This window comes from Mercenaria mercenaria, unplaced genomic scaffold (genome assembly GCF_021730395.1).
Source record: "Mercenaria mercenaria strain notata unplaced genomic scaffold, MADL_Memer_1 contig_2013, whole genome shotgun sequence".
Classification (NCBI taxonomy): domain Eukaryota; kingdom Metazoa; phylum Mollusca; class Bivalvia; order Venerida; family Veneridae; genus Mercenaria; species Mercenaria mercenaria.
In genome coordinates this window covers 12,778-39,765 of record NW_026460042.1, presented here as the reverse complement: position 1 = coordinate 39,765, position 26,988 = coordinate 12,778, and the positions used below count along the sequence as shown (strand labels likewise).

Genomic DNA, 26,988 nt, shown 5'->3' with positions numbered 1-26,988 from the left:
ATCTTAGCATTAATAATTTAATTGATCATTTTACAATAGCATAATGTACCATCCTTTCATAGATGGGTTTTGCCAAAATCACAACGCCAAATGGTATAACCAAACGTTTTACTGCTTAATGTTAAATGTATAACTACATACTTTTTTATATGTTTAGGTTTCTGTGATTCAAACATAATAGACATCATCTACCGACCATCATATAGAAATTCCCACTTGACAGTCGGTATTTGACATAAAGCATTTAGCAGTAAGCATTACATTTTGCATTTAGCAATCAGCAGTAAACATGATGCATAGGCATTCCATACATTCATTATAAAATATAAGGAAATAGATCTTTTCCCAATTAATATAAAGAATTTGGCAATAAGTTTAGCATGTCTTAAACATTTGGAATTTAACATTTTAGCAATAAGCATTAAATTTTGGAATATTAATATGACATTTATCATTTGGTATGCACGAAAACATTTGGTAGTAAGCATGATGTGGCCTTTCATGCAAACTGAATCAAATAAATTGTTTTCAAACCAGCTTCTTCATAACAACATGCAGTCAATTAATTTCATTTTTAGTTTGTTCTTTATTTATGAATAACTCATGTATCAACTTTTAACCCTTAGCCTGCTGGCGGCAAGTGATTCTGCCTTTGTAACCATTGTAGACCAAGAACTGCCTGTAAGTTTGTGCAGTCTGATCATGATCTGCACTGTTTGCCATTCAGACAGTATCTTTTTGGTAAGCACCCCTTTTAACAGTTAATGGTACTGTCCAAATTGTGAGATGGACAAGTTCATACTAGAAATTTAGCGAGGTAAGGGTTAGCATGTATGAAATGATATATATTTTTTTCAATTATTGTTCTGTAGTTAACTTAAACTTGTAATACTAAATTTTGCACTGAAATAATTCTAAATAAATAGAGGAAATTAAAAATATGTTGAAAAAGTTACACACGAAATCAGATTTATCCCAATTTCTCTGCACAAAAAGAGAGAAGAATATCCATGTTCTAAAGTATTATTAGATATCCTTATTACTAGTATTATGCTATTGAAATATATTTCTTAGTCATAATTATTGAAGAAGAATTAATGTGATGTCATGATATGCACGTATTAAACAGCTTGCCGGTCAATAGTCAAAACTATCGACCAAGGTCCAGAGGACTGAGGATCAATAACTTTGACTAATGACTGGATTTAAAACCATTCAATATGTGTTTTATTACATGACATGAGAAAATAATTTCTACAAATTACTTTTCAACAGTTAGACTTACTAGCCCTGTAATCATGTCTTGAATATAGACTCAGATGAAACAGCACAAACTATGGACCTGTGTTTTATATATTTTCAGGGAAAAAATGAAATATGTCAGACATTTCTCTATGATATATATTATATGACTCCTAAAATTCACAGAATTTCTATATGACATATATTATATGACTCCTAAAACTCATATATCACTGATCCATGTACTCAAGACATGTTCTCTGAGCCAAAGTTAAAACATGAAATATGTGAAAATTTATTTTTTATTTTGATGTCGTGAAATAACTAATTACAGTATCAATTATCTTTAAATGACTTGCTGTGTAGTATATAGAAAGTCAGAGCTGCAAAATGTACATACATTACACATACATTGTAATGCAGATTAAATGCAGCTTTTTGTTTCTTTACAGAAGAATTTCTTCTGGACGGATTACACTAAACCGGAAGTGACTACTCAGTGTTACATGTGAAGTAGTCCAAAATGTAGTTCCATGCTATGGATGAAATCTGGTATAATGGGTGACATGAGGAGGTGACAGTTAAATTTTTGGCTTATGTTTATTGCTTATTGTATTGAGAAAAGATCTAGACCAGTTTCATTGTAAATTTCCTAGAGTAAGTTTTATGCTTTGCGAAAAATGTCTACCTACGCGGAAGTGCTAAACGGCTGTTTTCAAGTGGGCATTTTTAGAGGGTGGTGTTCCTCAGAACAGATTATTTTTCTTATATACAACATAACATGTCAATATTTTTCTATTTTTGATAAGAAGACATGTTATACTAAATGACCATTAATATGAAATAAATAAGGAATTGAATTGGTAGAATGTAACCTAAATAGAAAAATATTGACATGTTATATTGTATATAAGAAAAATAATCTGTTCTGAGAAACATCACCCTCTAAAAATGGCCCAATGAAAACAGCCGTTTAGCAATTACGCGTAGGTAGACATTTTTCGCAAAGAATAAAACTTATTCCAGGAAATTTACAATGAAAATGGTCTAGATCTATTCTCAATACAATAAGCAATAAACATAAGCCAAGAATTTAACTGTCACCTCCGCATGTCACTCATTATACCAGATTTCATCCATAGCATGGAACTACATTTTGGACTACTTTACATGTAACACTGAGTAGTCACTTCCGGTTTGGTGTAATCCGTCCTTAAAGGAAAATTTTCATACTCAAAATGTGTTATTTTCACTTAAATTGTACCAATAACCTATATGCATGGAAAAAAAATACTAGTTTCAGTTTGATACAATCAGTATTCAAGGTTTTATGGCTTTTTTAGTAACGTATGCTAGCGCGCCAAATTTCCTCGAAAAAAGCTGTCGCGACATCATTTTTGACCACTTTTCCTTGCTTGGGCATTTTTTTGCCATATTTTATCAAGTTTTACCATAAACAGCACTCAAATCACACACTGTTACTGTAAAATATACCCAAACTCACCCCTGACACCTAAAATTTACCAATATTTTGTCAATAAATATGCATTTCTTGAAAAAAATAGACCCAAAACAGTGATATTGAAATAGTTTTAGTTTTTTTATCTTTTTCTCTGCTAAATTGCACTGAAATTGTCATTTTCTATCATAATCTGGCCAAACTAGCCTATGACAGCCACATCTAAACAAGTTTCAATTTTACCCCTGCACAACTAATAAGGAAAATTTTTCGTACTCAAAATGTGTTATTTTCACTTAAATTGTACAAGTCACCTAAATGCATGGAAAAAATACTAGTTTCAGTTTGATGCAATCAATATTCAAGGTTTTATGGCTTTTTCAGTAAAGTATGCTAGCGCGCCAAATTTCATCGAAAAAAGCTGTTACGACATCATTTTTGACCACATTTCCTTGCTTGGGCTTTTTTTGCCATATTTTATCAAGTTTTACCATAAACTGCACTCAAATCACACACTGTTACTGTAAAATATACCCAAACTCACCCCTGACACCTACAATTTACCAATATTTTGTCAATAAATATGCATTTTTTGAAAAACATACACCCAAAACAGTGATATTGAAATATGTTTAGTTTTTTTTTTTTTTTTTCTCTGCAAAATTGCACTGAAATTGTCATTTTCTATCATAATCTGGCCAAACTAGCCTATTTACAGCCACATCTAAACAAGTTTCAATTTTTACCCCTGCAAAATTATAAGGAAAATTTTTCATACTCAAAATGTGTTATTTTCACTTAAATTGTACCAGTAACCTAAATGCATGGAAAAAATACTAGTTTCAGTTTGATACAATCAATATTTTAGGTTTTATGGCTTTTTCAGTAACGTATGCTAGCGCGCCAAATTTCCTCGAAAAAAGCTGTCGTGACATCATTTTTGACCACTTTTCCTTGCTTGGGCTTATTTTTGCCATATTTTATCAAGTTTTACCATAAACTGCACTCAAATCACACACTGTTACTGTAAAATATACCCAAACTCACCCCTGACACCTACAATTTACCAATATTTTGTCAATAAATATGCATTTTTTGAAAAACATACACCCAAAACAGTGATATTGAAATATGTTTAGTTTTTTTTTCTTTTTTCTCTGCAAAATTGCACTGAAATTGTCATTTTCTATCATAATCTGGCCAAACTAGCCTATTTACAGCCACATCTAAACAAGTTTCAATTTTTACCGCTGCAAAATTATAAGGAAAATTTTTCATACTCAAAATGTGTTATTTTCACTTAAATTGTACCAGTAACCTAAATGCATGGAAAAAATACTAGTTTCAGTTTGATACAATCAATATTTTAGGATTTATGGCTTTTTCAGTAACGTATGCTAGCACGCCAAATTTCCTCTCAAAAAGCTGTCGTGACATCATTTTTGATCACTTTTCCTTGCTTGGGCTTATTTTTGCCATATTTTATCAAGTTTTACCATAAACTGCACTCAAATCACACACTGTTACTGTAAAATATACCCAAACTCACCCCTGACACCTAAAATTTACCAATATTTTGTCAATAAATATGCATTTTTTTTGAAAAACATACACCCAAAACAGTGATATTGAAATATTTTTAGTTTTTTATCTTTTTCTCTGCTAAATTGCACTGAAATTGTCATTTTCTATCATAATCTGGCCAAACTAGCCTATTACAGCCACATCTAAACAAGTTTCAATTTTACCCCTGCACAACTAATAGGGAAAATTTTTCATACTCAAAATGTGTTATTTTCACTTAAATTGTACCAGTAACCTAAATGCATGGAAAAAATACTAGTTTCAGTTTGATGCAATCAATATTCAAGGTTTTATGGCTTTTTCAGTAAAGTATGCTAGCGCGCCAAATTTCCTCGAAAAAAGCTGTTACGACATCATTTTTGACCACATTTCCTTGCTTGGGCTTTTTTTGCCTTATTTTATCAAGTTTTACCATAAACTGCACTCAAATTACACACTGTTACTGTAAAATATACCCAAACTCACCCCTGACACCTACAATTTACCAATATTTTGTCAATAAATATGCATTTTTTGAAAAACATACACCCAAAACAGTGATATTGAAATATGTTTAGTTTTTTTTTCTTTTTCTCTGCAAAATTGCACTGAAATTGTCATTTTCTATCATAATCTGGCCAAACTAGCCTATTTACAGCCACATCTAAACAAGTTTCAATTTTTACCCCTGCAAAATTATAAGGAAAATTTACATACTCAAAATGTGTTATTTTCACTTAAATTGTACCAGTAACCTAAATGCATGGAAAAAATACTAGTTTCAGTTTGATACAATCAATATTTTAGGTTTTATGGCTTTTTCAGTAACGTATGCTAGCGCACCAAATTTCCTCGAAAAAAGCTGTCGCGACATCATTTTTGACCACTTTTCCTTGCTTGGGCTTATTTTTGCCATATTTTATCAAGTTTTACCATAAACTGCACTCAAATCACACACTGTTACTGTAAAATATACCCAAACTCACCCCTGACACCTAAAATTTACCAATATTTTGTCAATAAATATGCATTTTTTTTGAAAAACATACACCCAAAACAGTGATATTGAAATATTTTTAGTTTTTTATCTTTTTCTCTGCTAAATTGCACTGAAATTGTCATTTTCTATCATAATCTGGCCAAACTAGCCTATTACAGCCACATCTAAACAAGTTTCAATTTTACCCCTGCACAACTAATAGGGAAAATTTTTCATACTCAAAATGTGTTATTTTCACTTAAATTGTACAAGTCACCTAAATGCATGGAAAAAATACTAGTTTCAGTTTGATGCAATCAATATTCAAGGTTTTATGGCTTTTTCAGTAAAGTATGCTAGCGCGCCAAATTTCCTCGAAAAAAGCTGTTACGACATCATTTTTGACCACATTTCCTTGCTTGGGCTTTTTTTGCCATATTTTATCAAGTTTTACCATAAACTGCACTCAAATTACACACTGTTACTGTAAAATATACCCAAACTCACCCCTGACACCTACAATTTACCAATATTTTGTCAATAAATATGCATTTTTTGAAAAACATACACCCAAAACAGTGATATTGAAATATGTTTAGTTTTTTTTTCTTTTTCTCTGCAAAATTGCACTGAAATTGTCATTTTCTATCATAATCTGGCCAAACTAGCCTATTTACAGCCACATCTAAACAAGTTTCAATTTTTACCCCTGCAAAATTATAAGGAAAATTTACATACTCAAAATGTGTTATTTTCACTTAAATTGTACCAGTAACCTAAATGCATGGAAAAAATACTAGTTTCAGTTTGATACAATCAATATTTTAGGTTTTATGGCTTTTTCAGTAACGTATGCTAGCGCGCCAAATTTCCTCGAAAAAAGCTGTTACGACATCATTTTTGACCACTTTTCCTTGCTTGGGCTTATTTTTGCCATATTTTATCAAGTTTTACCATAAACTGCACTCAAATCAGACACTGTTACTGTAAAATATACCCAAACTCACCCCTGACACCTAAAATTTACCAATATTTTGTCAATAAATATGCATTTTTTTGAAAAACATACACCCAAAACAGTGATATTGAAATATGTTTAGTTTTTTTTCTTTTTCTCTGCTAAATTGCACTGAAATTGTCATTTTCTATCATAATCTGGCCAAACTAGCCTATTTACCGCCACATCTAAACAAGTTTCAATTTTTACCCCTGCACAAATAATAAGGAAAATTTTTCATACTCAAAATGTTATTTTCACTTAAATTGTACCAGTAACATAAATGCATGGAAAAAAAAAATACTAGTTTCAGTTTGATACAATCAATATTTAAGGTTTTATGGCTTTTTCAGTAAAGTATGCTAGCGCGCCGAATTCCCTCGAAAAAAAGTTGTCGTGACATCATTTTTGACCACTTTACCTTGCTTGGGCTTATTTTTGCCATATTTTATCATATTTTACCATAAACTGCACTCAAATCACACACTGTTACTGTAAAATATACCCAAACTCACCCTTGACACCTAAAATTTACCAATATTTTGTCAATAAATATGCATTTTTTGAAAAACAAACACCCAGGTTACATTCTACCAATTCAATTCCTTATTTATTTCATATTAATAACAAATCATTCAGACCTCATTTTCAGCACTTTAGAGCATTTCAATGATATGAAAACCATATATGGTCATTTAGTATAACATGTCTTCTTATCAAAATAGAAAAATATTGACATGTTATGTTGTATATAAGAAAAACATTATACCAGATTTTATCCATAGCATGCATGGAACTACATTTTGGACTACTTCACATGTAACACTGAGTAGTCACTTCCGGTTTGGTGTAATCCGTCCTTCTGTAACTAAATAAAGATAGAAAAGTACTTCCGTTACTATATTAAGATATGGACTATCCTTGTTTTCAAGCTTTAAATATTATAAAACTTTGTTTTTTTAAGTTGTTTTACGAATAACAAATGTACTTAAGTGACATAAATTTCTTACCTAAGAAATACTTAAGTAAATAATCAATTTCATATACTTATACTCAAGATTCTTTTTGAATACGGCCCCTGATCTATTTTTGTATGTCTCATGTAAACATATTTTGTAATTATTCGGGGCAATGTCAACAAAGAAAAATGTTTTGTCATACGCAATACAAAATAAATAGCTCCAAGTAGCTTTTCTAAACTGTAAGGCAATAGCTCGACCTACTGGTCCTGTAAATAGTGTTGTACAATATTTCTTTTGTGTGCAGATGCATTATAATGAATATACAGATGCCCCGTAAAGTAGTTTTTGCCATGTTTGCTAATCGATATCAGAACTTTGTTTATTTAAACTTTCCCAATAATAGATATGCTGAGTGCATTAGGTACCTCCACAACACGGCCTATGTAATTGAAAAGAAAACAGTGGTGAAGAACCCGATTACAATTTTTAGTTCTTTATGCGATATCTGGTCGTTCTTACATTTATTTAGTCAATATTTATTTCTTATCCACCTTTGAGGTTCGAAATAATATACTCACATCTTATTCCTTATTAGAAGTTCAATAAACGTGCTTTTATCAGCACTTTAAAGGATTGTAAGAAGTTTACTGCTTAATGCAGTTATTCGGACGCTGACAAAAACCAAAGAAAAAAAGAGTATTGAAATGATCTGCTGAAAATGACAAGTGTCCCTACACAACACGATGGTCTATTTTAACAAGCAAATATGAAATTTACAGGGTTAAAAGTTATTAGTATATTACTTTTCGTTGTAATGCTTTTTATGTCGGTGGTCAAACTTATTTGTCAACTTCCTTTACAGTCTTTACTCATACTACAAAATTTGAAAAATCCATGTTTAAACGTTGAAGGTTTGAGACATTTAATCCGCCCTATAGTTCATTTCCCCTGTTTTCCAACAGGAGACTTTGAAACTATTTTACTGGACGCAAATGTCGCAATATATACAAAATATTTTGTCGTGCGCATTATAAATATGAATAGCTCTTTGTTTAATAGCTTATCTGAAGCAATAAATTCCTTTTGTATATTTGCAATGCAAGAAAGGTATCGTAAGTAAATCATTAAACAGTGTACTTCTCTGTATATAATTTTTCATAAGATCTAAGTAATCAGTATCAGCCTTCATCTAGTCTGTGTTACTATTAGAGATTTTCAGCTTATTTCGACGCGTACTGCGGACCACGGACTGCGAACTTACTACAGGGGTTTTCTCAAACTGTATGTAAGTTTTTTATGCATAACTGAACAGTGGCATATTTAACATCAGGTTCTAATGCCGTAATACTGTTTCCATTTAATATCCGAGAAAAGACAGTTATAAGATTTATTAATATCTGTTGTTTTGTATAATTATATGAATTACCGTTATACATATAGTTTGTCTTGCAAGCATTCGTAACAGCGTGGGCGCATTTTTAAAAAAATATCCTTTTACCTTTTATACCCTTTTTTATTAATGTATCTGTGCAAAATGATCTTTCGACTACAGTATTTATAAACAAGACATCGCAAACTTATTCTTTTTTATATGAAGTGTACCAACTTATTTATACGCTTGTAGTCTATTTCGCGAGGTTCTAGCCAGTATTTGCTAGCAGTGAAAACGGCTGTTAATTCAATGATCAACATACCTTTTAATCAAGGATTTGAACCAATGACTACCTGGTAAGGAGACAAACACTCTTCCCCTGTGCCGCAAGAGGTTCGCCTATTTTCAATTAGGTAATCAAAACAACATATGTTACAAGTTAGTTGAATGTTTGGTATTAAAGAATGTATATAGTGATTTTAGAAATATAGTTTCGTACTATTGCACTCGGGTCGTTGAAATGCTATTGTACGACGCACAAATTTTAATTTGCACGATACGATGCGTGACAGTTTAATGCACCGCGGTAAAATGTCTTACTTGGTATTATACATGTATATTCTGAACTATTTCAAGCCCAACAAATTCATTTTTATACGGTACTGAATTCATTCAGTTTTCTCGGTCACGTTATCAGGTAATAAAAGATTTCTACATTATAAATTTTTTAACCAATATATACCGTGGGTTTCCATGAGTTTAAATCTTTGTTCAAGTTCCCCAAAGCCGAGTATCTACACATACCATATGTATGCATGATCATTGGAATTTTACCTTGGGCGCGTCCCATGCCTACTGTTCACAAAACAATTGTCGGTCTCCGGTGGGTTTTAGATTGACATTTTGACAGTTTTAATGGTACTTAAAGATTAAATTCCAGTTGAGACTGATAATCCATACTGACTAGTCACTTTAAGATACTCCGATTATAGCAAAATTAAAACTTAACTTTTAACATGCAATTCTTATATCAGATTTAATCATTATGAAAATACGAAGTGGCTATTTCCTTTTTTATTTCCAAACATGCTGAAACATAATTAATTCAGGATGGTTTAGTTTAAATGTGGTAATGTATCGGATCTCGTTTCGACGGGGTTAAAAGATACATATATGAGAACTTCCTGCATGTGTATACAAAGTGTTAAACTAAATCATTCAAGATATTTCAGTAAAACTTCTACTTTATCGAACATAAGATACAATTATCAAAATTAATGAAAAACAATGACCTTTTTCGTACAGAAGTCTACGAGAACACGGTATTTATACTATGCAACAAAAATTAAACGGACTTTCTCATTCAGAATGTTTTATTATTTGTTTCACAACAATATTTTGTACTGCGTTTTTTTTCTTATTTTGTTGCTAGGAAAAACTAGACTAGGAATTGTATGGACGGACACATATTTAAACCAGGAATCGCCGTTATTTTCAAATCCATGTTTCAAGTTGTATTTTTAATGCATGAACACATTTAGATAAAGTGTATCGTAGTACAGTGGATTCAAAACTTCACATGTCATGTCGTTCGATTCGCGCGGAAATTAAGTAACGCAGAAATGTCTAAAAATATAAAAACATAAAATGGGATAAAATGGGACAGAGTATTTAGATAACATCTGAAAATTGCGATTACGTGTTTTAAATTTAGCCTGTTCACTATCCATATATTTTCAAAGATATGTATTGTGTAATAGCAAATACATGTAATTATATCACAATACACTAATTTGTACAATGAAGGCAAAACTTACTACACATATAGGTAAAAGAAATATATATACCCTAAGTATGTTTTCTTATTTTTTTCTTGCGAACCTTTAAATATTTTGAGAAAACCGCTACTGTAAGTACGCAGTCCGCTGTCCGCAGTCCGCGTCGAAATAAGTTGAAAATCTCTAACAGTAGAGCTAAAACAACTTTCAGAAAAAGCAAATGACAAAGATGCAATGGATTCAATTGACGGAAGCGTTCCGACTGAGAATAAGGTAAATATTGATACGCATCTGTTTCTTTTGTATTTGAAGTGAGTTATCAAAATACGATAGAATTAAAAAATGAAGTTTATCAAGTGTATCATCAAATTATGCAATTCTAGTATTTAAATAGTATTAACATTTTTTGAAACAAAAGAAAACGCAGTATGCAAGCTGTATTTGTATAATTTCTATCTTGCAAATGTCCAGTATATCAGTCTAGAATTTAGTCAAGAGAAGATGATTTAAACCTTTCTGTAATAAAATCAAAGTTGTTATTTGTTACCAAATTCAATTAATGAAATACACAGTTTTTACAAATGTTAAGAACTCGAATCTTTCCAATTTAGGAGAAGTCTGATCGTTTAGGAACGCATAAGAATGGAACAAGCGTTGACATACATCCAATAAAGACTGAGAAGAGTATAAAAATTGACAAGTATGTTAGAGGCATTTCAAACGGGCCTTGCGTACATAGCCTTTATTCATTAACAGTGTGTAGTATTTTCACTTCGTATGGACGTGTTTAACGTTTTTCCAAAAACACGGTTCAAAATACACGTAGGTTATATGTGCAAGTTTTAATATTCAGTTTTAATAATACGACAGCATGGTGACCTTCAAGTTGGTTGTGTCAAATTGTAAATGTTTCGAAAAGAGAAGCGAAACAAATGCGTTAATATTCTCTTTCATGCACTTGAACGAGTTCAGTTCTTGGATTATATTTCATCTAGATCCTGAAGAACACCGTTCCGTATATTTCAAACGCGTTATTTTCATCTTAATGATCTTACACAATTTAAATGAGGAAATCTATGATCTGCATCAATATTTTATATCTTTGATTTAAATTAAACTAAATTCAGGTATTTTGCCAAAGGTCAATTCGACTGACTATGTTATGACTAATGTTTATATATTGACATTCTTTTGCTTTATAGACCCCAAGACATAAACGACAAAGTGGAACAGAGAAATGATCAGTCTGTTCAAAATGGTAAGTGATCTCACAAAACATGATGACCAGCTTTCACATTATGTATGACGAATGTACTTATAACCGCTGTAATGCCTTTTTAGCTCGACATTAGAAGAAACCATAGAGCTGTTGCATTCGCAACAACGATATTAGCCTTCACTAATTGTGTAATAGTTAAAATTTTCAGAGAATGCAAAAGAAAACGATGCTAAAGATTCAACTGGAGAAAACGTCTCGGCTGCAAATAAGGTATATATTAATACCCATCTTTTTTTTTATCTGAGGTGAGTTTTCAAATTAATAACGAATTGATTATTGATAACGAAACATAGTAAAACTGTGTGTCCAGAAACTAAAGAGCTCGAAAAGGTTCATTTTGATCCCCGCCGCCCCGCACCCGCAACAAAAAAGAAACTTATAAGTTACAATGGAAACTGCAAAATTTGTGAAGCAGCCAAAAGGAAATGCTGTGTATGGGATACAAACTCTTAAAAAACAACCGATTTACGGTAAGACATGAAGAAAACAAATAATGTTATCATTCAAAAAAAAAATATAACCAAGACAACATTACGTTTTACTAGGCGCAGGATGACATCTTACACACACAAGTTTTGCAACCGGTGTATTTTCACTGCATGGGAAGCACATATCACACATAATAGCACTTATATGGCATAAAAATGTTTGTTTCCGATATCACGACCTACATGTACCTTAAATTCTTGGCCGACCCTAAATGTTTTCATGGCCTTGGAGATTTTTTTTTCAACCTTTTAACAAGAACTTGTAAAATTTTACGTTTATGCTTTAACCATGGCCAGCGATGCTGGAAATAAACTTACTCATGCTAATAAGGCACCCCCCTCCCCCGTATATTTTCATTTATCGGCATAAAAATAATTTCCCAAAAGTTTCACTAATTTAAATTAAAACAGTAAAAAAAAAGAAAAAATAATCTGACCAAACTACCCAGTAGCTTTTTAGCATGTAACCGTTAGCAAAATATTTTAGGCCTAATCTAAAACGTATATTTATCGCCTGCAGCAGCTTAAAGCTACTGTCCATGGAATCGCAAGCAATTTTATCAATTGTCTATATTTTCTTTATGGTTTCAGACTATGCAAATAGCAATTATTTTATTTAAATTCCATTAGGTTACTTTGTAATCGCTTATTTTCCTCGGAGTACCGAAACCTATTTTTAGAATGTGAAATTTAAAGTACTAGCATTGAGGTGTGATCTGTCGCTTTTATTTTTATATTTGGTTTTTCCAGACTGTTCCATTTATTAAATAAGCGACCTGTGAAATTTCAACTTTTCTCTATTTTAGTATCACTGCAGTTTTGTTTGTGCCATGTGGCGGCCGTAAAAGTCTTCCCGTTTATTCAATCAGGGCCGTTATATTTCGATCTTCTTAGACCGTTCAGCCCAACTTTTATGCCGTGTTATTGGTACTGTTTAGTTTCTCAACATGACCATTTCGGCCTGGGTGGTTTCAATACTCCATCTTTCATAGACTTGGGTATTGTTTAATCACCCCTTGGATATGGTGCCTGCTTTTTAATTTTGTCTTTTAACAGTTCCTGTGATACGCAGGCTCCATAACCTCAAATCCCCTTCCTAAGTTCCAGTTTAGTTCTTCCCATTGTTTCCACGTTTGGGACAAACCCTTTATTTTATATGGGGACCAAACGCCGCTCTTCATGGAATCATTGAAGGTTCCATGTTCACCGCCGTTTGAATAAATCTGCGGATGTCTCTTAATTGCTTTTTGTACTTTTAGCATGTGTAAATGTTGAGTTTTGCTCAACCCGGGGCTAGAGGGTCTGGACGGTAGCATGCATTTCCACTATTTTCCATGAATAGGTTCAATCAAACCGAGCCTGCAACATGTTCGTTTTTGTTGTGTTGAGCGAACTTTGAAGTTTCAGCTTTTCTATATTTTGAAATTTATTTGAAGAACACTAATAACTTGGAATCTCCAAAGTCACGCGAAGAACTGAGGTGTGCCATTTAGCTAAAAGATAAACTCCTAATTCTATTTATCGTTCGTTTGTAGAGAGAGAGTTGAGTGTCATTTTCCTTGCCAAACTGAGTATGGCTATTGTCTCAATATGGTAGAGTATGTTAATATGCAAACGAGCAAAATATAAAATGAAAAAAGACATAAAATGAAAAATATATTGATCTCTGTTGGAATTCGAACTCAAAAAAGTTAGATTCTAGAGCCGTCATGCTTACCACTGCACCACGGCGTCTAATTATCGAAGGAGGCATTCATTTAGATATTTATTATAAAAATAAGTTATAAAAAGGTAGGGTACCCCTTTTTGGAAGTGTTTTTTTTTTCCCAGTAACCTTTCAAATCAATTAATAAAAGCCACAGGTCACTCCTAAATGCTAGTAAATGCTTTGCCATTTTTATAACTGCCAAGTGTCATCGACGAAATTTAGTTAGACTGTGGAAAGCAGCTTTAATAGTGTTCAGTATTCAGATAATATTAACAATTTCAATGAAACTAAAGTAAACGCAGTATGCAAGCCAAATCTGTGTTTTTGCTATCTTGCGCATTGCAAAGCATGGCAAGTATCAGTCTAGCTTTTAATAAAGAGAAGATCATTTGAACCTTTCGCACTAAAATTTAATATGTTATTTGTTATTTGTTGAAATTTTCACGAATAAATATATAATACTTGCAAAAGTTTAGAATTTGAATCTTTCCGATTTAGGACTCGTCTGAACATTCGGGATCGCAAGAAGAAACGAGTAACAAGATGACTCAAACTGACAAGTATGTTCCAAGCATACAAAATAAGCCTTGCATACATAGACTATATTATTATCGGTTATAATGCTCTATGTCATCTGAATGTGTTTAACATCTTTCAACAACAAAGGAAATGATACACAATTGTAATATATGCAAACTTTAATATTTAGTTTTAGTAATACAACAGAAATGTATCCTTCACGTTGGTTGTGTAAACGAGGGGAAATAAAAATGTGTAACAATTCTATTTATGAACTTAAACAAGTTCACTTCTTGGAATGTTTTTCATTTCTGAGTCTAAACCACACTGTTCCGTAAATTTCAAACAGGTTACCTTCATCTAGATAATCTTACACCATTGAAATTAGGACATCTATGATCCGCGTCAATATTATATATTGGACTAAATTAAAGTATTTTGCCAAAACTAAATTTGAATGTGTATGTTATGTTTGATGTTTATACATCGGCTTTCTGTTGCTTTTTAGACTCTTTGAAATTGGCTCTGAACTAAAAAACAAAAGTGAGCAGGGAAATGATCAGTCTAATAAAGTTAGTAAGTATTCAAACACAACACGACGGCCGGGTTTATAAGCAAATTTTGAAATCGCGTGGTTTTAAATTACTAATGTATTTCTTTCCGCTGTAACGTTTTCTTTTATTCCGGTAGTCAAACATATATTTGTCATTTTTATTTGCAATCTTTACTTATGTTACAAAAATAAATAAATGAATAAATAAATCCACGTTTGAACGTTGAAGGTTTCAGCCTTCTTATTTGCTTCACGATCCCTTTTCCGTGTCTTCCAGAAGGAGAATTTGAAATTTCTCAACACAAATGCAACAATAGATATAACATATGAGCCGCGCCATGAGAAAATCAACATAGTGGGTTTGCGACAAGCATGGATCCAGACCAGCCTGCGCATTCGCTAACAGTTTCTCTAAATGCAATAGGCTTTGGAGGCGAACAGCATGGATCCTGACCAGACTGCGCAGATGCGCAGGCTGGTCTGGATCCATGCTGGTCGCAAACCCATTATGTTGGTTTTCTCATGGCACGGCTCATATGTTGTCATGTCCAATACAGAAGTAAATCGCTCTTTGTTTAATAGCTTGCCTAATCTTTTCTGGCCTGTAATTTAACAAGTATTGAAGAATTCCTTTTATACATTTGCATATCGCAGGTAAATCATTCGACAGTGTAACACACCGGCACCAGCAAATGTCTCTGTACATGTTATACCAACACCCTAGGTATTCTATAAGAACCATGGTCATAAACGGGAAAATATACTAACCCGTTTCAATCGTACGTTTCTCAACTTAAACGTGCAGTTCGGTGAATGAGTACCTAGTATATTGAACAAGTGATAATTTATCTTCCATCGTGCACCAGTCACATTGTCTCAATATTCCATATTGCTGAGATTATCAACATATTTTATGCTTTCGACAACGTTACAGAAAAAAAAACTTGCTTGACCTTCCCTAATGAACATCCGGTCTAGAGGTCACGGCAGTGTTCACTTGTTTGGCGGAACGTAAACAAACAAAAACAGAATTAACTAGAGCTATCACTAAAGGTGATGAATGTAACCTCCGCATGCACTGACACAGTACATTGCAATTTGACGCGCACAAGATTGCATAATTATGTGCTAGGGTTGGTACTGATCACTTGTGTGAAGTTTCATTAAAATGTGTGCAAGGGTTCGGAGGATTAGGCGCGCACAAGATTGCATAAAATTATGCAGACTGTATGTACATAGTATGTTAACAAGAAACAAAGTCCCATAACTCTGCAGAATATTTATCTAAAAGAACGTAACATGCACCATGCACAACTAGGGTTGATACTGATCACTTGTGTGAAGTTTCGTTAAATTGTGTGCAAGGGTTCGGAAGATTAGGTGCGCACAAGACTGCAGATGCAGACTGTATGTACATAGTATGTTAACAAAAAACAAAGTTCCATAACTCTGCAATATTTTTTTGAAAGAACCTAACATGCCCCATGCACAACTACTGTTCTTACTGATCACTTGTGTAAAGTTTCATTAAATTGTATCAAGGAGATGAGGAGAGATTGTGCGCACAAGATTGTGTCTATGTATATAGTATAGTAACAAAAAACAAAGTCCCGTAACACTGCAAAAACTTTTTCTGAAAGAACCTAACATGCCCCATGCACAACTACAGTTGTTACTGATCACTTGTGTGATGTTTCATTAAATTGTGTCAAGGGGATGAGGAGAGATGGTGCGCACAAGATTGTGTCTATGTAGTATAGTAACAAAAACAAAGTCCCATACCCTGCATTTTTTTTTCTGAAAGAACCTAACATGCCCCATGCACAACTACTATTGTTACTGATCACTTGTGTGATGTTTCATTAAATTGTGTCAATGGGATAAGGAGAGATTGTGCGCACAAGATTGTGTCTACGGACGGACAGACAGACAGACAGAACGGACAGACAGACAGACAGACAGACAACCTAAAACCAGTATACCCCCCCCCCCCCCCCCACTTACAACTTTGTTGTTCGTGGTGTACAAAAAATATCACAATTTTACACTAAAACTCGAAATGATGAATGAAATTCATCTTGTATATGATCTTTAATCTGAAATCGTATGTTCTGTTTGTTTTATTCATTTTGCACATTTATGCTGCATTTTCACATTTTAGCGAACACGTGTAGTAAAATGACGATTGACAATATATTTTCACAACAGCAGAATGGTTTTGTAATCTAGGACGGAACTTCACCAGGGAAGTTCAAGCAAGTTTTTTGTGTAACGTTGAAATAACTATAAAGTACGCGTTGTGTTTCTAAGACAAGATGTATTGAAGAAATGTGACCGGTACACAATGGAAGATAAATCGCCAATTCTTTGATATCCATAATACACATTTACTGAACTGCGTGTTTTAGATATGAAATGCGCGATTGAAACGGGTTAGTATATTTTCCGTTACATGACCATGGTTCTTAAAGAATACCTAAGGGTAGGGTATAACATTTACAGAGGCATTTTCTTTCTGGTCTGGAGCCAGTGGTGTAACATATATTTTATTGTTTTCTCGACCTTTTTGGTATCTATATTCAAACGACATTCGGAGTAATCAAAATCAGTCTTCCTTTATATTGTGTGGTAATACATGTACATGTAGTTCTACAACAACTTTCAGGAAAATTAAAAGACCAAGATGTAAAAGAAAAAAGCGTCCCGTCTAAGAATAAGGTAAATATGAATACAATTTGCACTTCTGTTTGTTTTGTATTTGAAGTGGGTTTTCAAATGACGAAAGAATTAATGATAAATAGTGAATCACAATTATTAGGCGTCTCAAGAAACTAAAGAGCTGGAACAGGTTCATTACGAAATCCAAACCACCCCTGCAACTAACAATGGAAGCGCGATATTTGTGTAGTAGTCAAAATAAAATGCTGTGTAAAGAATACGAGTCGCTCTTAAGACATTCAATCAGTTGATGGCTAGCATTATGTATACCCCATGTCCGTCTTTCATTGAAATTGTTTATCTTTAGATGTTCACTTTATATGTACAAAATCATCATCAAATGACTTTTACTTTCTTCCATTTATATAATGACGTTCATTCCGCGGTTCGTTGCATAAAAGCTTATAGAATAAAATTTGGATAAAATCATATTATGAGATAAATTTAAAGTTCAGTCCCTCGTCATATTATCGACTCTTATGTTCCTTTTTACAGCCTAATTGTGAAATGCGTCTAAATAAATTTCCTTATGATGATGAAACATCCCTTAAAATGATTAAAATCTCCTTATTTACACATATTTCAAATCAGAAACATTTACTTTTAACTAAATACTTGACCTAAAGAAATAACGAGAAAGCATACCTAATTTGATTTTTTTTTAAATAACTAGTTCATGCAACCAATCAGAATTCAAATTACGTTGTAAAAATCTCTTTTTAACAAACGACTGATATTTTTTCTTATTTTCTTTTCTTTACTATAATTACGATTTTCATTTAATCTTTTTTTTTCGCCAGCAAAATGAAATGCGCATGCATGTGTCATTTTTAATTGATTGCTACCTAGCAGCAATTGGAAAGAATTTCCAGTAAATATGGTAATGTAATGATTCAGACTAAGCACACGTAATAAAAGATTCATCTGTTACAACCTAGCAAATAAAAGGATAAATGTCTGCTAAAATTTTTTTTTTCAACTAGTAGCCCATAAGCTTACAAAAATGGTAAAAAAGTAAAAAATAAACCTGAAATGAAGGACGTTCGTGCGTGTGATATTTTACTTTTCACCTACAACCCACATCAGTTCGATTTAGTTCATACCCTCGACAACTCTTGTGACAAGAACTAGAACTGACCTTAATATAAATGACCTTGACTATCAGATTACCTTCAACTTCAAATTTAAAACCCTAATTAGTAACATGTTGGTCTTATATTCTAAATAAATGATCCAAATTTAGTCAAAACTCACACTCAGCAAACCTTGCACCAATACATGCAAACAGACCTATTTGTAGTCGATATTTACCTCATATTATGTTCAACTTTAAACTTAAATCTTTTTCGTTTCAACTACATATCGTATTAATGACCCGATTTAGTTTATACTCGTACTCAATCCTTGTTGCAAGACATAAAACTGACATTAACCCTCATATGACATTCACATTAATACTTAAACACATAATTAACAACTTTTGTGGTCCTACAAGTTACATAATCGGTTCATACTCACACCCTATATATCTTATGACCTATACATATTGACCCTCATATGACCTTAACCTTCAAACTTGAACAAAACAAACAGACCTTAATAAACAATATTTTCGGTTATACAGCACATTTAGTTCATACTCACACACAACAAACCATGTTGCAAGACTTATGAAAGGCCTATGTAAAGATGACCATGTCCTTCATACGATGTTCATCTTCAAACATGAAATCTCAAACTTAAATATCTTTGGTCAAATACCCGGAGACATGACTTGCGTTTTAAAAACACATCTATTTTTTCGTGTTGTTTATAAGTGTAAACACACATATACAACTGTAAACACATTGGCTATAGTAACGTTGACATAATAATTTGGAAATTGTAAAATACACAGTCATGTATAATTACATACATATATAATTTCTCATGAAATAAAAATCTATCTCCTGTCTGCAGATTCAAAATCGTATGTCAGATTTGACTGTGTTTTGGTTTTGTTTTTATCAATGAAGTCACAAGATCAAAAGTATAATTGATACTTTAAATTAGCAAAAAGTGTATTCAAACGTTTTAAAGACATGTCAGTTTATAAGTTTAAACGTTTGGTATATCAGATTTTATTAGTTGTAAGCATTTTCAGCTGTATTACTTATATCCTTATTACACTCGAATCTGAATTTGCCATAAGTGTAGGATAAATATATAAAAACATAGGGTCATCATAATAATAAAATAATTATCAAAATATTGATTTCAAAACAAATTTTATGTAGGATATATACGTGATTAATTCAAACGCTACAAGCCGATTGTGACTCCGGTTGGAGTCTGCATGTGGTGAAATTTCCACTGTCTTTCTTTCTTGCACTATCTATTTCAGACTTAATGGTTTAACAATAATCTTTGCCTAGCCTTTGATCAGCAGTTTCTATGTTCTAAAGAAATTCTTAACTATTCCTAACCTAGTAGGTAGCAGGGTACACTTAGATTCGAAAATTTTGGGCAGGGCCAGGCTTACATGTAGCGAGTCGCATCATTATTGCACTTCCCTAATGAGCAGAATCAGGGTGGCCATTTTATAAAATGCGTGCATGTTTTGTGGTTTTAATTAATGGCAAGATCAGGACTCTCATACAGAAATACAGAAAATCATCAAAACGAAAGTTTTACACAATCCATTTAAAATAGCATGCCCAAATTATCAATTTTGCACTTTTTGAGCCTGCGATGATCCCACTGCAAGAACAATGTCTAATTTTATTGCATTTCTCAATTTAATAGTCCCTACTGAACATCAGGATATCAACGGGATGGGGGCCCATCCAGCTCGTTTTTTAACGAAATATCGAAAACGTTCCTGAGTATCAATTAACAAGCACGGAACCTTTCCGTTATTTCAATATCCCGCGCAAGGTGACTCACCGATTCATACAAAGCTAGCAGCAGTTAGTTTCACAACTTACAGCATAATTTTACATTTATCGCTTGTTTAAATTTCCTAAAGAATTAACAATCATTATCTCTCACCTTAAGGTATTAGGTCACTAATAGTAATGTCTATAAAATGGCCTTTGCTTGGTATATTCTGAAAGGTAACCGTGTTTTGCACTATTTTGCAAATTTTAAACAACTTTTACCGTGCCGTTTTTAAATTTTTTTGAATAACTTATGGTATCTGCTCAAGCTCAAGTAGAGACAAATTTCAAAGTGATAGCCACTAACCAAAACGTTTGCAGAGAACTCATTTTACCATTAATTTCAACAGAAGAAACATCAAACTATTTGTAAACAATTATAAAACACAATATAAAAATGTCAATATCATTTTTTTCTGTGGTGCCTCAAGTAAACGGATTTAATGAGACAGACTTCATACTTCAACATTGAAAAAATAAGGTCGAATGATGTGTTTCTGTTTTGAATTTTGCTTACTCCATTTAAAAATAACCTTAGGGAAGACGTAAAACCTACCTAAATTTCTTCCACAATATATAATCTAAAAGTGAAAGCAAAATAGAGAATTTTCATCGTGCGTAACTCAATATTTTTAAAGATTTGTAACTCTACCCCTTCTGTTTAAGTAGTAAATTCTCTTTGAACACCAAGAAATTGCTTATAAGATTCATATTTTTTCCATTTTTGTACAAAACATCAATAATAAGTCTTGAAAGAAGTAAAAACTTACTAGTAAAAAAGGAAAATAAGGAAAAAAAATTTTGGTCCCAGTAGGGCTTGAACCTACGCCCCCCTAAGAATTGCAGTAAAAGTAGGTTTATGGTAGGAATTGAATACTCTTCAAAAAGGAGGTTCTCTATTAGTGATCTAATACCTTAATATGCAGACATTCAAAATCACGAAGTTCTAATCATAACAAATATTGACTGGTGCCAAAATTCGAAGTGTACCCTGCTACCTGTAAAATGCCTCTTATGAAACTGAGATAACTTAATGTACAACGCCATTTCCACCCGTTTAAATACCAACCGTATTTGTATGTATAGGATTATTATATAACATGTGTACGACGAGTTGGTCAAGTCCTGATCACACGAAGACATAACATGTTGATTGGTAAATTAATGACAGGATTAACTAATAGAGGCATGTTTACAATAGATTAGTTCAATTTGCAATATGAAATATACATTACATTTTGCATAATTTAAAGGTTATATTTTCATAATTATACATCGTAGGAATATATCACGAAGGTCGTAGGCCTGAGTGAAATATTGTTTCGCATAAGAATAAAAAAAAATAAACATGATGGAGACATACCATTGCTGATTCTTGAAAAAGAGTGGATTTCACAGGATGACCTTGACCATGAATAAAAACAAAGCTGTACAATTTTATGCTAAGGTTAGGAATGTCCATCAAGGGTGTAAAATGATACAGAGCAGATGTATAGATACACTAAATAATAAATGATAAAAAAAAAGAAAACAAAACGTCTTACCAAATACCGGGTAGATGGAAGAAGAGAGAGATGAGGAGCATAATTAGAAACTCTTTAAAAGTAATGAAAATGACTTTCCCTTTCGTCTTTTCCTTTTCAAATACTGAACCGCATGCTATATTGGCGCAAAACAGGCACATTTCCTGCAATATTAATAAATGTAATCCGGCATTTCAATGAATTGACTGGCTCCTGTCCCTATGTTTGTTCTTATTTACATATATCAATTACCTTCATTAAGGAGGAAGTACCTCCAGCAGGTTGTTTCTGTATTGACATTTTTATATTGCCCCTGGCTGCAGTGTCTCAAATTCCAATTAATTTCTTCTAGTGATAATCATCTGCTATTACTGTAACATGTTACCTAGGTGCTTCATGTGCTAACCATCATTTAATGAGCTGCAGCTTATATACTGTATTTTTTTTTTTTTTTTGTTGCTTCTTTTTCTTTGCCTTTCCTCAGCTGGTATTGGCTTATCAGACAACAGGAATGTGTTTTTACATATTTATCAGAGAAGTTGTGATCCTTTTTCAAGAATTAAATAATTTTAAATTTCCTTTTTATTGTAGAAATAGATGAAGCTATACTTAAACATTTTAAAATATGGAAAAAAAACAAGACCCAACCAAAAGCATATTGTAAAACAATATTTACAAGGAAAAGTTGTTTTATTCTGTTGACCAACTGACAGTGGCAAAAGCTTACAATTAATTTTTGAAGTTGCCCCTTTTCCATTATGAAAGCACACAATGTATCATTAATGTCGAGTCACCTCTTGTACCTGAAGTGACGTCCAATAGCTCTGACATGCATTTTGGCTAAATTATGCCTCCTTCTATACTTAGAAAATCCTGGCTGAAACAGATTTTCCCCAAAGTAAATTTTGCATGCAAGTTCCCATCTCCAAAACGAATGCAGATACTTTATTGAAACTGTATAGATATTTTTGCACTTAAAAATAGGGTAATTGTTCTGCTTCTGGGAACACAATTTAGATAGTCAAGTATTGGCTGCCTTAAAAACAGCTCTTGTTAATAATAACTCCTAAACACATAGACCTGAATATATGAATAATAATATTTATAATTTTAACTCTTTAAAATCACTGTGGGAATCACATGATCAAAATAACATCTAAACAAAAGTTTTATGAATAATATGGTATAATATTGAAGCAACATTTGCCTATCAGATATCAACATAGACGTATCCTAAAACTATAAAGATTTCAATCACAATCAACTTCTGGTTATCTGGAACACTTCAAGAAACTGAAACTTTTTATTTTCCTTAGTGTTTGTAATTACAGGATAACAATCATCATTGTCAACTACATAATAATTTAACAATTTTCATTAATTATATGTTAGGCTATGTTTAAATTTCATATCTTATTATGGTAGAAAATTTGTTCATGATCTTCAAAGATAACTTTGGTTTAGAGATTATTTTGATCATGTGATTCCCGACAGAAATAATACACATAGTTGATCACAGACAGATTTAAAAACTTCATGTAAAATTTCATTAACTTTTGAACTTTAAACTATGAACTCCAGCATCTGTCATGTTGTCATTGGAAATAAAATTGAAAATAATCTACTGACTTGGTGCCATCAAGAAAGGATGTAGCCGAAGATATCTCACTGTCGACCAAAACAGGATTCAATGCGCTAAGCAGCCTTTACATCACCAGCACATTTCATTAATTTGTTTTGATATTTTTTCTTTGTAACAACACTTTCATTTAAAATACAAACATTCCTCCAGTGAAACAATATTAATACCAAAAAGCCGCTCAATTATGTACCAGTACAAACCTTCACAAAATTGTCCATTCTCATGAGCTGTTATGCATTGTACAGGCTCCTTTAACGTTCCTTCACTTTTACAAAGTTATGCCCCGTTTTCAACTTTAATATTAATTCATTTGACAAGGCTGTTAAATAGTTGAGTGTTGCTGTCATCTGCCATATATGTTTTTGTAAGGGTTAATTTTACCATAACAGTAAACACTTTCTTTAGTTGGAATTTCCAAAATTTTAAACATTTATAAGAAAGATCATGAGTTTATGTTACTTCCAAATAATTATCCACGTACAATATTTTAAACTAGTCTTACATTTACTAGCAAACTGTTGAATCATGAATGGGCTAAATATCATACTCTTAACATCTGATTTCTTTTCAAATGACCCATATCAAATTGATAAGGAGAACTTGTCATTAGGTAGAATAGATAATTGCCTTACAATAGATAGGGTTCTCAGTAGTTAACTGTTTACAGGGGTAATCTAGGGTTACACTGGCCAACTTTCACAAAGCTGTATGGTTAAGGCGTCAGATAAAATTGTGCTATTTTTTTATAAAATGTTTCCAGCATTTATATGAAAATAACCATGCAGCCAGGATATAAAAGGAAGACCGATAACATATAAATCAAATACATCTTTTATAATGCCATTGGTATAATTTAAAGGATAACGGTCGGCAGTTAATTGTATTAGCAGTAACCTAATACGTTTAAACAGAGTTATGCATGTATTTCAAATCAGACATATAAAAGTTTTAACTTTCACAAGAGTGTAACCGTAGTTTGACTTTCTTATAGACTTTGCTATGTTTTAATCTGTGTATTATGAAACTCATTCTAAATTGATGAAAGTCATGCTTGTGGTCTTGATACTTTCCCGATTCAAAAATTACCTTCTGCTTAAGAGGAATTACTTCTATTCTAATAATCATGTAAGTACCAACGCACATTTTATAAAATTGCTAACTATTCCAAATTCGTATATATTTTATTTAGGATTTAGATTCATTCAAAGAAAGTGGAAAAAGTATTCCAGATTCTGAGGGAACAACTGTCGACCAACCCCGGGAAGAGATTGACAAGAAACCTAAAGCTGAATCGGACAACTCCGAGTTAAACGTTAAAGAATATGAAAAATTAAAGCAAAAGATACAACATTTAGAGGAAATGTTAAAGGAAAGAGACATTTTAATACAGGATCTGGTCCAGGAGAAGAAACATAGTCAATCGCAGTCAAAATCTAGTATACTTAACCGTTTTTTTAAACCAAAAGAAAGTAAGTAGTTTTGAATTATTCCAGCATCTTTATTTCTTAAAATATTTTTTTACAGAAGTACTGTTAGTAGCAAAATATATTTTTTCAATTCTATTTTGTGCCGATGCGTGTGTATTAGTAAATGTAATTGCATAAAATCATACAGGACGAATACAGGTTAACATATCAGTCGTTGTATGGAATAATTTGATAATATACAAATTTATATTTAAGAACGTGTTAAAATAAATATTATATATATAATGTTACGATAAGTATAGTAAAAAAAAAGCAAATATATTTGTATGTGGATGACACTAAAAAACGTTCACAGCATTTCAGAAGATGATAGCATAATGTATGAATTAGATTCCTTCAAGAAGTACCAATCTGCATCTGAACTTTTAGAGCATTTCTTAGAATTAATTTGCGGATTAAATAGAAATAATCTACCAAGGAACGCAATTCAGTGTACTTTGTCATGTACATATATTATATTTTGGTCCGTCACACTTGATTTCTGATCAAAACTGGAGAACCATGTGATCTAGAAAGTCAAACTTCACAGGGTGGTAGGGCTTATGGAGTAGATGACCCTCTTGTTTTAGGGATCATAGGATGAATTTACACGTACAGCTGATGACCCCCTATTGATTTAGGAGTCATAATAATGTTTAAACTTGAAATGATGATTTTATATACGGAGTAGACGTCTCTATTGAGTTAGGGGCCACTACATTAGAGGTCAATGTCAAAGGTGTCTCAACGTGGAAAGCCATTTCTGATAAATAAGTTAACAACCACTTGACCCAGAATGTTGGAACTTCATCGGATGACTTTAACTGCAGAGATGATGACCTCCTGTCAATTTTGGGTCACACGCTTCAAGGTCAAGGTCACAGGGGCCTGAACATGGAAAACAAATTCCGATCAATAACCTACAACCTTCAGACCTCATAGGGTGATAGGACTTAGAAAGTAAATAAACCTTATTTCTTTTTAGAATCACTCGATAACACGTCTAGGTCACTTGGACCTGAAAATGGAAAATAGTTACAAATCAATAACTTGACTACTACTTGACCCAGAACATTGAAACTCCATCGGACGATTGTACATTTCAAGAAGAAGATCCTTATTGCATTTCAGTCACATAGCCAACCATCAGTTTCAATGCCATTCCTTGACTTCAGTAGCTGATAATTTTATATAATGCATCAAATGCTCATAAATAAGTTATATATAAGACTGTCACATATATCATATTCGTTTTCTTTAAATTTGAACAGTTTGGGACAAAGAGTATATATAAGACTGTCACACACACACACACACACACACACACACGCACACAAACAAAACATATATCATATTCGTTTTCTTTAAATTTGAACAGTTTGGGACAAAGGGTATATATAAGACTGTCACACACACACACACACACACACACACACAACATGATATATCATATTGGTTTTCTTTAAATTTGAACAGTTTGGGACAAAGAGTCATATTTTTTTAACAATTTTAATGAGTATTTTTTGTTTGTGAAATAAGCATACGCTTTTGTCTATAATAAAATGTTTTAAAGCAATACTTGAACATTTACAATGAATATTATCAGTGTTATTGACATTTATCTAAAATAACTGAAAAAAAAAAAATAAATAAACAAATAAAAAGTGAAACAAAACATTTGATCACACAACTGTGCTTCAGTTCTTTCGACCCGAGTGTCCATGATAACTGATGCAGCGATCAATGCCTATTGTTTGTTTTCTATACAATCTATTGTTACAATTCGCATTTCCGTGTCTGATAACTTCGGAGTGACGTCACG

At 32.5% G+C, this 26,988-nt stretch overlaps 1 protein-coding gene across 1 annotated transcript in view; it reads left to right on the top strand.

Moving 5' to 3' along the window:
• The window catches only part of LOC123545577 (IgA FC receptor-like), a 30,045-nt gene extending 4,861 nt beyond the window's left edge, over positions 1 to 25,184 (top strand). Inside the window, exons 2-9 of the mRNA XM_045331901.2 lie at positions 10,564 to 10,625; positions 10,964 to 11,052; positions 11,555 to 11,610; positions 11,780 to 11,841; positions 14,326 to 14,387; positions 14,855 to 14,922; positions 17,565 to 17,617; positions 24,890 to 25,184. Of these exons, the coding sequence (XP_045187836.2) occupies positions 10,564 to 10,625; positions 10,964 to 11,052; positions 11,555 to 11,610; positions 11,780 to 11,841; positions 14,326 to 14,387; positions 14,855 to 14,922; positions 17,565 to 17,617; positions 24,890 to 25,177 (740 nt within the window). The 3' untranslated portion in view covers positions 25,178 to 25,184. The remainder of the gene's footprint in view (positions 1 to 10,563; positions 10,626 to 10,963; positions 11,053 to 11,554; positions 11,611 to 11,779; positions 11,842 to 14,325; positions 14,388 to 14,854; positions 14,923 to 17,564; positions 17,618 to 24,889) is intronic.
• The last annotated feature ends 1,804 nt before the right edge of the window (positions 25,185 to 26,988 follow it).